This window comes from Cetorhinus maximus, chromosome 10, assembly GCF_964194155.1.
Source record: "Cetorhinus maximus chromosome 10, sCetMax3.hap1.1, whole genome shotgun sequence".
NCBI classification, from domain to species: Eukaryota; Metazoa; Chordata; class Chondrichthyes; order Lamniformes; family Cetorhinidae; genus Cetorhinus; species Cetorhinus maximus.
Genome location: NC_135888.1, coordinates 98254461 through 98270168, shown reverse-complemented (window position 1 = coordinate 98270168; position 15708 = coordinate 98254461). Strand labels below are relative to the sequence as shown.

Sequence of the window (15708 nt, the reverse complement as noted above, 5' to 3'; positions counted from 1 at the left end):
CTGGTTTTAATTTTCCAAAATCCCCTAGATTTTAGGAAGGCTCCATTAGATTGGAAAGTAGCAAATATAACTCCTTTATTCAAAAAGGGAGACAGAAAGCAGGAAACTATAGGCCAATTAGCCTAACATCAGTCATAGGTAAAATGTTAGAAACATTATTAAAGATATTGTAGCAGGGCACTTAGAAAAATTCAAGGCAATCAGCCAGAGTCAACATGGTTTTGAAAAAGGGAACTCATGTTTAACCAATTTATTGGAGTTCTTTGAAGGAGTTACATGTACTGTGGATAAAGGGGAACTGATGGATGTACTGCACTTAGAATTCCAGAAGGCATTTGATAATGTGCCACATCAAAGGTTATTGCAGAAAATAAAAGCTCATGGTGTAGGGGGTAACATATTGGCATGGATAGAAGGTTGGCTAGCTAACACTTGGCACGTCATAACATTCAAGGCTACGGGCCAAGTGCTGGTAAATGGGATTAGGTAGGTAGGTCAGGTGTTTCTCACGCGTCGGTGCAGACTCGATGGGCCGAAGGGCCTCTTCTACACTGTGATTCTGTGAACAGGAAGCAGGGAGTTGGCATAAATTGATCTTTTTCTGGTTGGTAGGATGTGACGAGTGGTGTGCCACAGGGATTAGTGCTGGGGCCTTAACTTCTTACAATTTATATAAATGACTTGGATGAAGGGACCGAAGGAATGATTGCTAAATTTGCTGACGTCACAAAGATAGGTAGGAAAGTTAATTGTGAAGAAGACATAAGGAGGCTACAAAGTGACATAGATAGGTTAAGTGAGTGGGCAAAGATCTGGCAAATGGAGTACAATGTGGGAAAATGTGGAATTGTTCATTTTGGCGGGAAGAATAAAAAAGTTTATTATCTAAATGGTGAGAGATTGCAGAGCTCTGAGATTCAGAGGGATCTGGGTGTCCTAGTGCATGAATTACAAAAGGTTAGTACGCAGGTAATTTGGAAAGCTAATAGAATGTTATCATTTATTGTGAGGGGAATTGATTACAAAGTACGGAGGTTATGCTTCAGTTGTACAGGGCATTGGTGTGACCACATCTGGAATACTGTATAAAATACTGGTCTCCTCATTAACAGAAATATGTAAATGCGTTAGAAGCAGTTCAGAGGTTTCCTAAATTAATACCAGGAATGGGCAGGTTGTCCTATGAGGAAAGGCTAGACAGATTAGTCTTGTACCCCCTGGAATTTAAGAAGCGAGTTAATTGAAACCTTAAGATCCTGAGGGGTCTTGGCAGGGTAGATATGGAGAGGATGTTTCCTCTTGTGGGAGAATTTAGAACTAGGGGTCACTGTTTAAGAATAAGGGGTCACTCATTTAAGACAGAGATGAGGTGAAATTTTTTCTGAGGGTTGAGTGTCTTTGGAACTCTTCCTCGAAAGGCGGTGGAAGCACAGTCTTTGAATATTTTTTAAGGTAGAGCTAGATAGATTCTTGATTAACAAGGGGGTGAAAGGTTATTGGGGGTAGGAATGTGGGGTTGAGGTTACATTCAGATCAGCCATGATCTTATTGAATGGCAGAGCAGGCTCGAGGAGCCGAGTGACCTTCTCCTGCTCCTAATTCATATGATTCAGGAGGCAACATGCTCATGGAAAATAATGTTTTGGAAGGAAGGTAAGCAATACTTAGGGAGAGAGAATCATTTAAAATGTTAGCCAGCATGAGATAGGAAGGAAAGTTGGGTGCTCAACAGGTTTGTGGGAACAGAGTCAACAGGGTAATATGTGGCTTTCACTGGTAAAATGAGCTCAGAGGAGGCATAAGGGGAGATAGGAGAGAAGCTACAAAAAAATGTGGGTTTAGGACTTGGACAAGGAGAAGTGGAAAAGGCAGAAAACATGGTCTCAATCAGTAATAAAGAAGTCCACAAGCTCCTTGCACTTTTTGGAGGGAAAAGTAGACAGGCAGAGCTTTTAGGTTTAAGGTGAAGACTGGTGGTGGAAAAAGAAGTTGAGTCGATTAAACTGGAGTAGAGGACAGTTTTATTAAAGGACAGTGAGGCACAAAACTGCCTGGTGTGGTCCTGCCACATCTAGCAATGGATGGCTAATCCAATTTTGCACCATATATGTTCAAGTCAGTGTCCCTGGACTTGAAGGAGAAAAAATGTGGGCCATATCAAAGGGAACACCTAGGATGGAGGACAGTAAAAGTTTTATTGGAGACAAGAGCTTCATATATTGACAATGAATAGTTGAGCAGATCAACAGCCGCAGAAATACTGGCATATGGAGAGCTGAAGATTAAAAGTCAGCAGCTTGAATATACAACAGTATGCAACTTGAAAAGAGGACACAGAGTAATGTGCATTGTTATTGAGTTTCGGACTACATGGTTAGTGAAGGATACCAATGGTCAATGATAGCTTAGTCTGCAATGGCCATAGGAATAGAAAGGCCATGTGTGATGGCAAGTTTGAAGGTGTGGCCGTGCATATGGATTGGAGACTTTATATGGAATGAGATTAGGGAGAATAGGGATCCAGAGAAATTAGTGACAGCTGAGGCAAGAGAAAAACAAGGTGAGCAGAGATGGGACTTGGAATCGAGGATAAGTTGTCACTCAGTGCAAAGACAGAGTGGACATTGCCAAAAAAAAATTGGGGAAGAGAATGAGGATTTTACAGGAGAGGCTAGGTTGCTGCTTATAATGAGATAGTGTTGAGTGTTTCAATGAAATTTCTTGAAGAATGCCAGGCATAGAGTTATCCAAGGAGGATTCAAGCATGGCACACTGGCAGTACAGTTGGAACACTGAGGAAATTAAGATTGCAAAAGGATGAGGAGGCAAAGCACTAGGGAGGGGAGAAATAAAGGTGGCTCAACTGCAAGGGGATGAAACATGAAAGAAGGGAAAAGATGAGTGTGGTAAAAAGGGAAAAAGGTAACAAAGTAATATGCCAGCGTCTATAGCAGCAGCCAAAATGCACATGTGAATGAATAGAGGGAGTTCCAGTTACACACTCATGCCAGAAATTTGTATGGCCAATATATCTATCTTAAGTATGTTTTTAAAAATACAGGATCCTGGAATTATAAACAGGGACAAAAAGTACATAAGCAAGGAAGTTATGCTCAACCTTCATAAATCAATGATTAGGTCTCAACTGGAGTATTGCATCCAATTCTGGGCATCACACTTTAGGATGATTATGAAGGCCTTAGAGAAGATGCAACGGAGATTTACTTGTATGGCACCAGGGATGAGGGACTCCAGTTGTGTAGAGAGATTAGAAAAACTTGGATTAATAGTTTCTGCTGTAAGGAGAGCAAAAGGAGAGTAAATAAAGATGTTCAAAATGTTGAGGGTGTTTTTGATGAGGGTACATACGGAGCACCTGTTGCCACTATCGGGCAGGTCAGTAACTAGGAGGCACAGAATCAATATAATTGGCAAAAAGAACTAAAGGGAGATGAGAAGAGCTTATTTTTAATGCAGAGAGTTATGATGATCTGGATGTACTACCTGAAGAATATGATGTAAGAAGATTCAAAAGTAAGGGAATTGGGTCTGTATTTGAAAAGGAAAATTTTGTAAGGGAAAGAGCAAGGACTAATTAGATAGCTCCTTCAAATAGTCAGCAGCATTCGCAGAGGCACAACGAACAAATGGCCTTCTGTGCTGCATGCTTCTATGATTCTATAAAAGCGTGAATTGGTCAGGAAAGCTTGATTACTGAACTGTTTGAAAAATTAAATGTGAACAGTACATTTCTGTTGGGAGAGGGCTCTGAAGAGGCCAGAAAAACAAATGTGAGAATTTCAGCTGTTGGAGGGAGAAGAAAATACACAGAACAAGCAGGATTGGGGGTGGGCAACGTACTCTGTAAAGGTAGCTTTAAACTTGTAAATTGAACTTGCCGATTGAACCAAAATGTATCTACTATTAGTGGTAGTGAATTTTAAACAGAAGAAAGGAGACTGGGGAGGTGGGGGGGTTGCAAACTTATTGAAGTAATCTTACGAAACCTTTGTTGCATTGCTTCACAGACTAGACGCGTCATCAGAGTGTTCTTACGGTCAATTTATGTTATCAAGAAATTATTCAACCATAATGATATAGTTAAGAACCACAGTTTTCAAAATCAGAGTGCCATATTTCCCTTTTAGAAGATTTTTAACTGGATGCCTTTTGTCCAATAAGATCGTATCTTCATTGACATTTTCAGGTCTTTTTACCACAAAAGGTATCTAGACAACAGATGTACTGTCAAGGTGACAAGGCATTTTCTTTGTGGTACACACAAAAACATTTCACCTGCTATAACAGAATACTCCACAAAATAGACAGTGAGGATATATATTTTAACACAATAGATGCATTTACTGTTGTAGAAACTACTGTGTTAAAGCAGTCAAAGACCATCAAGGAAAAATGATTATTTAAACCAACTATGTTAACCTCAGAAACTCAGAGCATGAAATACAAAAAAAATTATTTATACAAGCTAGTTTTCCTGGTCTTCAAAGGAGTCGATTGTTAATTATATGTGGATTTTATCTTCAAAGAAAAATACACCCAAGGTGAGCAATATATATTTTTTCTATTTTATGATCTAGAACAGGCATAAATTTTATTTTCAAAATATTTTTGGCTCTCTAGAATTGGTTAAGACCCTTCTGCTTTCTTCAATAACAACAGTATAAATAAATCTTTTTAATAGAAGTTTTCAATATCTTGTTATAATTATCCTTGGGAGAAGTTCAAAGCTACAGCATAACATGATTATTTTAAGCCCGCAAAGGCATTATGTAACACCCAATTTATTGCATTTCACCAGAAATATTGTAATGCCAGGAGAGGGGCAATCATCCCTCAACTTGGTACACTGAAGATCTTCCAAAGAAACTGATGGCTTTGACCTATTCCAGACTTTCCAATTACTGGATCTTCAGATTGGCATCAATAGAACAAAGAAAAAAATAACTAAAGGGGGCACCTAAAGATCATCAAAGGTCTGACGGCTTTAAGCCAACAGAGATAAACTGATATTTTGGTTTGCATTGCTTACATCAGCCAATATATAGACTAGAACAAAGATTAACATAATAACTATCACTAAACCATGAGACTATTTTGTTGATTAACAGAAAAAGGACTGAATTAGTGGTGCACAACGTACTGCTGAATATTAACCAAAGTATCTAAAGTAATCATAAGCATACATTGCTTGGCAAAAATACAAATCTTGGAGTTTATTACTGCCACTATATAATGCCATTGTCTAACCAGTTCTATTTGTCCTATGTACTTTCATCTTGGAATTCACAAAGATTAATCTTTTCTTCCACCAACCAAATTTTAAAAAAACTGGCCATGGCATTATATAATTACAACCACATGGGTACCAAACAACAACATGAAGCATGATTCAAGATAAACTAGAGTAACAGAAATAATGATATGGAAGATTTGATATCTATGCACTAGACTTTCAGTGGCTTGCATGCATGTCAGGAGGAACATTCAAAAGGAAACGAATCTAAGCAGTCTGGTTAGTATTATGATTGTGCAAAATTTGCTATGAAACACAAAATGTAGGTAAAGCTAAGTGAATAAAAGTAGAGCAAATTCAAGTTTTAAAAAATTATGCTCTAAGTTTTCAGGTGAAACCTGAAAGTATGGTTTCTCCTTTGCATTTAACTTGCCATTTTGAAGGGACAGCTCTGTAATTTTTATTAAACTATACTCAAAAACAGAAAATTTATAATTTGCACTTCACAAATCTGAAACAACTTAGCATGAAAGACCATAGGATAAAATAAATATTTGTTAATGTTTAAGCACTTCAACTAACAAGTTAACATTTTTAAATAAAACTTCTACATAAGAGTGTAGCAAATTATACTTACAAAATACAATCCTTAGAAAAGAATTTTATTTCTTCAGTGAATAGAGTCAACCTGACAATTGGATAACTCAAGTGCTCCTTTCTGTGGCCATCAATTAGCTTTAGAAGCTACTTCTTGCTCTCTTTTGTTGGACAAAGATAGTTTTAAGAAAGAGAAAAAATGTTTTGCACAATGTGTAGGAGGAGGAAAGTATTAATGTACTTAGAAAGGATATTAATGTAATGCAGGTAACAGATTTAATAACAAGTAAAAATCAAGACACGTACTGAGAGCTTCGCTAGAAGAAAAAAGTTCAAGAATGGCAAGCTGGGAAAATAATGAAAAATAACTGAAATAAAGTTGTATTTCATCTTAAAAACATCAATTTTTGGTCCTCAAAATGAGGGAAAAGTAATTCTCTTTTTGTTCTTAACATTTATGGCTTTAGATTCAAGAATGGCTGGGGAAGGATACGATCAGTGCCCTGGAATAGCACAGAACCTTTCAGCATTTCTCCCATGATGCACCCCACTGACCAGATATCAACTGAAAATAAAATGAAATGATGGATAATTACCATGCCTTTCAGAAAATGAAAACCACAACAAGAAAGATATGTATTGAAATTTACATAATATGACAATGAGAAGGAATATATTCCAGCAGTAACAAATTGTAGGGTCTGGGAATTGTATATCAGCAAGCCCAGTAAACTTTCATTTTAGGTATACTTAAGAAGCACTTTATGTGAATGAACAAACTTTGTTTTTTTTTGTACAAGGATACAGTCCCTTCCAGGAAACAGGATTTTGTGGAGTACCATTTCTGCCATAATGCAACCAACAGACCATAAATCCACTATACGATTTAGGTGGGTAAGATTAACAGAAAAATGAAAAGAAAATGCTATTTAACACGCCGCCAAATTACCGCACAAAAATCAATCAAAAGTGCTACAACAGCACTTTACATAAATCAGTCAGTCCTCTTAAGGACCAACTGCAAAAATTTCATTTGTCTGTTTTAAGTTTTGTGACTTGATTTTGTTTAACAATTAAGCTTAATGCAACTGTTTTAGTATATTTATAAAATAGAACAAATTATACCAGATTATACTAAACAGGATTTTTTTTTTTTTAAAAAGGCAATCATTGTATCATGACTGTTCAGAGTGGAAATTTACAGTAAATTACATCTGAAACCTTTTTCAATTTTATATTCAGAAATAAAAATAAAAGATCAGAATTCTCTGAGTCTGCCTATTTTTAATATTAAGCATTTTGAATCAGATTCGAATTAACTTTTTTTCCCTGCATTACAGCATGTCTGTTTATTCTACATGTACATTACTTTTTTTGAAGAAAATACCAAGAAAATAAAAAAAGGTGTACTTCAAATTCAACTGGAATCTTTAAAAATAAATTCAGCGTGACACTACATGGCAGAACTGAATAAAAGTACATTGAAAGAGTCAAGAGTACTGCATCTTGTTAAATCATATTTTTGTTCGAAAAGTTTGTAGGGTGCACATCCTATTTTTTATGAACCAACATCAGTGTATTTTTAGTTTAAGATAATTTTTAAAAGCCTGGTAACTTTTTGAAAATAAGATTACATTAGGATTGATTCCAATACTGAAACTGGTATTTGACATAATAAACATTACAGTGCAGTCTCTTTAACAGGAGCAATCCTCCTCACACCCCCGCCATTTCCATCATTAAGAGGTGACCTTGAGCTTCCTAAAGAAAGGATGTTACAACTTTAGAAGTGCAGCACCACCAGTACTCCATAATTCTTTTTAAATAAGCAGCTAGAGAATTACTGCAATAGATTGCACCATCAGCAAGCCTTCTGGAGGAGCATATGGCCAGCGACGCAATACAGCTGACAGGTGTCCTACTACTTTTTGAGAACTGGGCTTCATTACCATGCCACTGTCGAGGGTGTCAAATGGGTGTCTTGCTGCAGTTCACCAAATCCATGCCAGGCCAAAATCAAGCAGCCCAAAGACTGACTAGGTCGGATGCAAGATAGGTCAGAGACATGGAAGTGGGGGGTCTGGGGCAGCAGCAGCCTGCATTATTTTTGTGGCCTCCTGGTCTTGCTGCAGTTTCATATCAACCATTTTTGGAGCAATATTGTCCCAATTCTATCCAGAGTTAGTGAAAATATCTCCTATTATTTCAATATATTATATTGAATAAATATTATCATATATTTTCCTCCTGATAAGTTGTTTAACAAAACCTCAACAATGAGAACCGATGGCCAAACTGACTTGGTGCGTTTGCTCACCCAGATGGTGTAAGAGCTAAATCATCAACAGGGCTACATAGTCATTAATACACTGCATTTCAACAACAGGGCAATTTCAACTAAATATATGTTTTCCCAGCTTTGGTGTTTATAACTCCATCTTCGGGTGATTGAAATTTAAAATTTGCCTAAAGAGAAGCTGTAGAGAAAATTCAAGGGGAAGAAACGAAAACTAATAGAGTAAGACTGAAACTATGGGATAGATTTTCAACTTGCTGCATATAAGCACAAAACTGCAATTACGGATCAGCCACCCGTTATGGAAAAACCCAATTTTCATTTCCACCACGCCAGTTATATGTCTGGAAAGTTTTACCCCATGTCTTCCCAGTTGATCACTATCCCAGTTGTCAAAAATTGTTTTGTTTGTCACAAGTTGGTAAAAAAAATTGCAATTCAAGTCATTGTGATCATAAAATTCAAAATTAAATTGCTAATCTGTGCTGAGTAAACTGATATCAACCAAGGCAAAAATTAGGTACTCCATATGGCTTCAACCTGCCCAGGCCGGGGAGAGCAAGGGCTCAATGGGTTCCTGTTCCAAAACACTACAACTGAAAAGTGCATGTGTGAATATCAACTGAGCAGATCAGGCTCAGCTGCAATTCCTGTCAACAAGAAATGACTACCTGGGTGATGTTCTGCACCACTAGAGGCACCAATAGTGCCATAATCCAACAAGAAGAATTAACAGCTTCAGGACAGAAACTGGCAAAAAAGTCACTCAGAATTCATACCAACTACATGTTTGTGTCTTCAAATATGTACCCTGCTTTGTGGGTAAGCTTACCATTTTCCTTGTATCCCATTCCTAGGATAACTTCAGGTGCTCTATAATATCGTGTCACTACATATGGGGTCATCATAAAATTAGTACAGGCAGTTCTTGCCAGTCCAAAATCTAGGATTTTCAGAGTGCAGTCTGACTTTACTACTATGTTGCTGGGTTTCAAATCCTGTTGTAAACAAAAAATAACACCTGAAACATTTAAAAAGATAATATGCATGAATCCATCAGGTTAAAAGTAGCACCCAATTCAATTCTTAAACAGCATATGACTCCAAGGTGCCACTATGATTCACACTACAAACTGTGTTATTGGGAAGTAATAAGCTGCTTCATATGCTCATGATCTATTAAAAATGCAGTAAATTGTACTAGCGCTTTAGCAGAAAATGATGCATACATCACATACATTCAAAAACACAAGTTCTTTTGCCAAAACTACATGCTTTGTCATACACATTATGTGCTCCCAAAATTGAATAAATTAAAACCGAGTACCTACTCTGTGGATAATGCCAGCTGAGTGAAGGTGCTTAATACCACATAACATCTGGTATAGAAGGTAGGACATTCTCTCATGGTCTAGCTCCATATGGATAACCTGGCACAAGTTGGCATCCATCAACTCCATAACCAAGTAACTACAGAATACAGAATTAATGTTACAACCATTTTTATGTACTTCACTTGACACTAATCCTCCACAAGGAAATTTTAGAATCTATTACCTTTGTCACATTTTATTCAAATACTTACACATCCTGGAATTCTTCTAAAGACTTCTGCGGTGTAAATACATTTAACAAACTAATAATCTGCAAGGAGAAATTTAAATTATCAGTTTTATGTAGAATTGTCAGAGCTGTACTACCTCCACAGTCGTCGTTTTATTAGTAACTAGGGATTAATACACAGTTCTGAAGAAGAGTGATATTGGGCTCGAAATATTAATTCTGTTTCTCTCTCCACAGATGCTGCCAGACCTACTCAGTTTTTCCAGGATTTTCCGTTTTTATTTCCGATTTCCAGCATCAGCAGTATTTGCTTTTATATTAATACACAGTCCCTGGCTGCTCATAGTAAACATTACAATACGAACTCTCAAAATACAAAATTCATGCAGTTCATATTTCTGAAAAAAGGGATGCAAAAAAATGTTAAAATTATTTTATATGTACTGTAACAGAAAAGGTAGACTGAGTATTGCACTGTTTTAAACTTGTTAGTTGAAAGGCTGAGAAAACTTGGAATGAAATTCTTTTTAAACATTTCTCTTTGTATAGTTTTTTTCATTTAATTCTACTTGAATTATAGGAGCAGACAGTATCTACTTCACTACCGTTATTTAGTCCTTTTCTTTAAGCTGCATGTATCTTTGCGTGTTTATACTTAGGAATCTAAGTGGCCCAATGATCTTTGCATATTTAGGAAACCAAATGAAACAAATGGATTCCTGCAATTAAATTTAAACATTTTGAAAAAAGCCAAACGATTAAATAACTACAGAAATCTAAACAAAGAACAAGAACGTTTCAAGCATGCTTGAATTTTAAACCCTAAATTGCAGTGTGCAAGTCGTTTACAATAATGTTTTCTATCATTTTACAATGAAACATTTTCCCTATTTAAACTAGCTACAGGCAAAATGAAGGCTTCATCATGGTTCCTAGCATTATTTCTACTGTGAACTTGCCAAGCAATGCTGTTCCATTCATTTGTTTTATCTTTCCGCCATGGTGAGAATTAAATCGTATATACTAGCGATAATGATGCACTATTTCAATGTGCTACTTTTCAAACCCGTGGGTGCAAGACAAATATTCTGTATTACTGTAATTTTACTTTAACTGCTCACCATCTATAATTTGCTCAAGACAATGGAATATTACAAAAATATTTCTCGACTCACATTTTTATGATTAACACACTTAAGAAGAACAAGCTCTCTGTAAGCTCTCTTTGCATGAGTTTGGTTCTGGAAAGGTCTACTGAGTTTCTTAACAGCAACACTTCCATCAAGTACACTATCATATGCAGCACTGTAATTCAAAAAAAGCAGTAAGTAAATTTTGTCCAACATATAAACGCCAAGAAACAAAGTAATTTAAGACTTGTATCTTTCTTGAGTGGCTGACTTCATAAACAGGAAAATGAGCATTTAAATTAAACTTCAGCATCATGTTCAGAAGAACCCACTACAGTATGGATGAGATGCAGGTTCTTAACTTTAACTCCATGACTTTAGATGGACTGTTTAGGCAATATGCAGTTTGCAAGTGGAGAAAATTCAAGAGCAAGTTTTTTTTTTTATTCGTTCATGGGATGTGGGCATCGCTAGCAAGGCCAGCATTTATTGCCCATCCCTAATTGCCCCCAAGAATGTGATGGTGATCTTGAACCACTGCAATCCATGTGGTGTAGGTACACCCACAGTGCTGTTAGGGAGGGAGTTCCAGGATTTTGACCCAGCGACAGTAAAGGAACGGCAATATAGTTCCAAATCAGGATGGCGAGTGGCTTGGAAGGGAACTTCCAGGTGGTGATGCTCCAATGTACCTGCTGCCCTTGTCCTTCTAGATGCTGGTGGTCGTACGTTTGGAAGGTGCTGTCTAAGGGGGCTTGGTGAGTAAACCAATGCAAACCTACATGAAAGATAATGTACAAGAATGATATGGAAAAAGCCCAGAAATACATAGTTGACCCACACATTTGGACATCAACCGTCACATGGTGCTACAAATAATGACTGGGGAAAAGCTTAGACATTCAAAATTGAAATACAGGACAGAAGTTCTCAGTTCTTAGTTCTAAATGGGCAACTGCATTTTCATTTTAGTGGCAGTTTGTTGAATGTGAATCGATTTCCAATTATCCATAAGGAATCAAATAACTAGAGCTATGGATAAGGCTTTAAACTAGAAGTGAGGGGCAGGTGGAGGCAGGTTCAGGTGAGGGAAAACATATGAATCGACAAAGGTCAAAGCCACAGAGCAGTGTAACAATTTGGTTAAAGATAAGCAGAGCATGATGGAAGGGAACATAGATTTTAATGATAATACTGAATTAGTGAATAAGGCCAAATCAGGGAAAATGGCAAGAAGTTTAACTAAAGGCACTTTACCTGAATGTATGAAGCATTTGAAACAAGATAGATGAAGAAACAGCACAAACAGAATTAAATGGGTTTGATCTAATAACAGCCATTATGGAGACATGGTTGCATGGTGACCAAGGCTGGGAACTAAATATTCCAGTGTACCGATGCTTCAAAAAGACAGACAAAATAGTAAAGGAAGGTGGGGGGAGGATGGCCCTGATACTAAAGAATGACACAAGGACAACAGTGAGAAAGAATCTTGGCTCAGACAATCAGGAAGTGGAATCGAGAGGGGTGGAGATAATAAATAACATGGGGCTGAAAACAATGGCAATAGTAGCTTATATGCTCCTGAATACTGTTGGCCACAGTATTGATCACAAGAGGAGCTTTTAACAAAGGTAATGCAATAATCATGGGAGTTTTAATCTTCATTTAGACTGGACAAATCAAGTTGGCAGTAGTAGTTTGAAGGACGACTTTATGGAATGCATTTGAGACATTTTCCTACATTAGAACCTCATGGAACCAACCAGGGAACAGGCCATTTTAGATCTGGTCTTGTATGAGGAGTCAGGGTTAAATAGTGATTTCATATTAAGAGATCCTCTGGGAAAGAGTTATCATAATATGATGAATTTCGCATAGAGTCCAAGAGTAACGTACTTGGTCCAGAACAAGAGTGTTTAACTTAAATAAAGTCAATTACATAGGTAGAAGAGGCGAGTTGACAAAGGTAGGTTGGGCAATTACTTTAAAAAGTATGATGGTAAATAAGCAGTGGCGAACATGTAGAGAAATATTTAATAATTCTCAACGAATACACATTTTGAAAGAAATAAAAACTCCATGGAAAAAGGGGTCTATTCATGACTGATTTAAGGATAGTATTAGATTGAAAGAAGAGCCTTATAATGTTGCCAAGATGTGTAGTAAACCTGAGGATTGGGAGATTTTAGAAACCACCAAAGAATTTGAGGGAAGATTGGGTAGTCTAGGCCTGTATGCACTGGAATCTAAAAGAATGAGAAGGGGTCTCACTGAAATGCATAAAATTCTGACAGGGCTGGACAGACTGGATGCAGGGATGATGTTTCCCCTGGCTGGGGAGTCCAGAACAAGCGGTCACAGTCTCAGGATACAGGGTAGGCCATTTAAGATTGATGAGGAGAAATTTCTTCACTCAGAGGGTAGTGAACCTGTGGATTCTCTATCGCTGAAGGATGTAGAGGCCAAGTCACTGAATATATTTAAGGAAATAGATAGCTAGATAAATAAATAGATGGGGAGAAAGCAGGATATGGTTTGAGATAGAGGATCAGCCATGATCATATTGAATTGGCGGAGCAAGCTCGAGGGACTGAATGGCCTACTCCTGCTCCTATTTTCTATATTTCTAAGACCGATCAAAAATTGATAAAGACTGCTTAAAAATCAGAGTAGCCAAGATCAGAGATGGGCAGGGTAAAAAATTGAGCCCCGTTGTCCAGCGCACTGGTTACCCAGCTCCATCCTGCCTCCCACCCATTTTTGCAGACCCAAGTTTGGGGCCAGCATGGCAACTAATCAGGCTCATTATGAGTCCGAGGCTAATAAAGGGGCCAACTGAAATTTTCCAATCGGCCTCCAGGTTCCCACACTGGCAGGGGCCAATTTAGGTGCCCGAAGGAAGCAGCAACAGACTGGGTAAGGGGGCAGCTCTTCAGGCAGGTCTAGAAGTGCTCCCTACCTGCCTGCATGTATGCATGCAGGAGTAGCTACAGGCAATCTTGTAGAGGGGCTGCAGCCCCACAGTGGTGGCCTGGCTGCTAAATCTCTCTTTTAATTAGAGTTTTAAAAAGTTAGAGAGTAAAGACCACCATGTTGAAGCATCCTCTCTCTTACTGAGCTTGCTTGCTGCTCCTCTCAAGCTGGAAGGCCTATGATTGGCCCTCCAAGGCTTCAAGAGCCCTGCTTGTCATTCTGAATTGGATGCAGAACCTGTCTCCAGGGCAAGTAAGACCCCACACCCTCCACAAAAATCCCAGTGAGTGACTTCTTCACCCAGGGTGGATTTGGGGCCTGGAAACGGTCCCGACTTCTGTTTCTCAGCCCAGGAGGGAAAATCCTGCCTTTCGTATCTGTCTTTTCTGAAGCCACAAAAAATATACTGGAAAGAGTGGAGAATCAACGGCCTAATGACAGCAAGGGCCAAATGAGAATGAGGAATTTAAAGCAATTAATGTTACAGCAATAGTATATTGAACAATTAATGTGACTAAAAATTGACAAATCCTCTAGACCTGATGGTCTCCATCCTAGAGTTCCCAAAGTGGTGACTGCAGAGACAGTGGATGCATTTGGTTGTGATATTCCAAAATTCCCTAGATTGCAGAATAGTGCCAATGGACTGGAAGGTAGCAAGTATTCAAGAATTGAGGAAGTGAGAAAAGAACTACTATAGGTCAATTAGCCTGATATCAGTCACTGGGAAAATGCTGGAATCCATTAAGAAAGTGGTAACAAGGCACTTGGAAAATCATAACATAATTAGGCAGGGTCAACAAGGTTTATGAAAGGGAAATCATGTTTGACAAAATTACTAGCATATTTTGAGCTTGTAACTAGCCAGACAAAGAAGAGCCAGCGGATGTGGTACATTTGGATTTTCAAGAGACATTTGATAAGATGCCAAAAGAAAGGATGATACACAAATTAAGGGCTCATGAGGGTTAAGGTAAGGATAGAGGATTGCTTAAAGACCAGAAAACAGTGTAGGAATAAACTGGCAATTTTCAGGTTGGCAGGCTGTTAGTGAGGTGCCACAAGAGTCAGTGCTGGTGGCTCAGTTCTTCACAATCCATATTAATGGTTTAGGTGAAGAGAAAAGAGTACACATGCAAAAGGGCAAGGGGGAAGAGCATGCATGCAAAAAAAAAGGACAAGTGTGTATGCAAAGGAAAGTGGCATGGAGCAAAGAGCAGTCCAGCCTCCCCTTTTCACAAAGTCAGCCAATTTATATACAACAAATACTTCAGGCCTTATTTAGGCACTAATTTTAGCATATACTTACCAGACAATACCCTGAGCCCCCGAACCTATGGACTTCAATGACTGGTAACGCTTAAGAACAGTGAAGGTAGAATCACCAACTTGTACACTGTAGAATCCTGTCTCACTGTTAATTTCACTCATGTTGTAGTGTTTTCTGTAACAGAACCTATAATAATAAAAATTCTAGACAAAAATGGAAGATTTATTCCTTAACTTCTAACCAAACTATTTGCACTGAAAAATGATCTTTATAATAGTTACAGGTTTTTTAAAAATTATTTCAAGATTTTGCAATGTAAACATACTAATTTTATTTTTTCCTTGAGAGTGGCTAATGCAGTTTAGTTAAGTTAGCAATGACTAATTTCACACATGCTTGGACTGAACTAGAAATGGTGGTGCTTTGCCTCCCTATATTGAACACATCTCACATTCAACGATATTAAATCAAAAATCTTACACTTTGTATACAAAGTCTTGCTTTTTATTTGTCTTTGGTCATACCTTAGTGACAACTTTTCCCACATGTATAATCTAAAATGCATGCATAAACTAATAATGTATTACACCTTCCCACCAGTAATGGCATTAGTGCATCAGGT

General features: G+C 37.8%; 1 protein-coding gene across 10 annotated transcripts in view; it reads right to left on the bottom strand.

Annotated features, from left to right (window-relative positions):
* LOC144685867 (mitogen-activated protein kinase 9) overlaps positions 1-15708 on the bottom strand; it is an 83694-nt gene that overhangs the window by 46012 nt on the left and 21974 nt on the right. For 3 of the 10 annotated variants that reach the window (XM_078550843.1, XM_078550850.1, XM_078550841.1), the window contains 6 exons: positions 15126-15260; positions 10886-11015; positions 9733-9791; positions 9479-9617; positions 8980-9145; positions 6345-6416 (listed from right to left, as the gene is read on the bottom strand). In XM_078550843.1, coding sequence (XP_078406969.1) covers positions 6345-6416; positions 8980-9145; positions 9479-9617; positions 9733-9791; positions 10886-11015; positions 15126-15247 — 688 coding nt within the window. In that variant the 5' untranslated portion in view covers positions 15248-15260. Of the gene's footprint in view, positions 1-6344; positions 6417-6656; positions 6729-8979; positions 9146-9478; positions 9618-9732; positions 9792-10885; positions 11016-15125; positions 15290-15708 lie in introns of those variants that run through there. The other 7 variants (XM_078550849.1, XM_078550848.1, XM_078550842.1 and 4 more) reach the window with 4 other exon arrangements.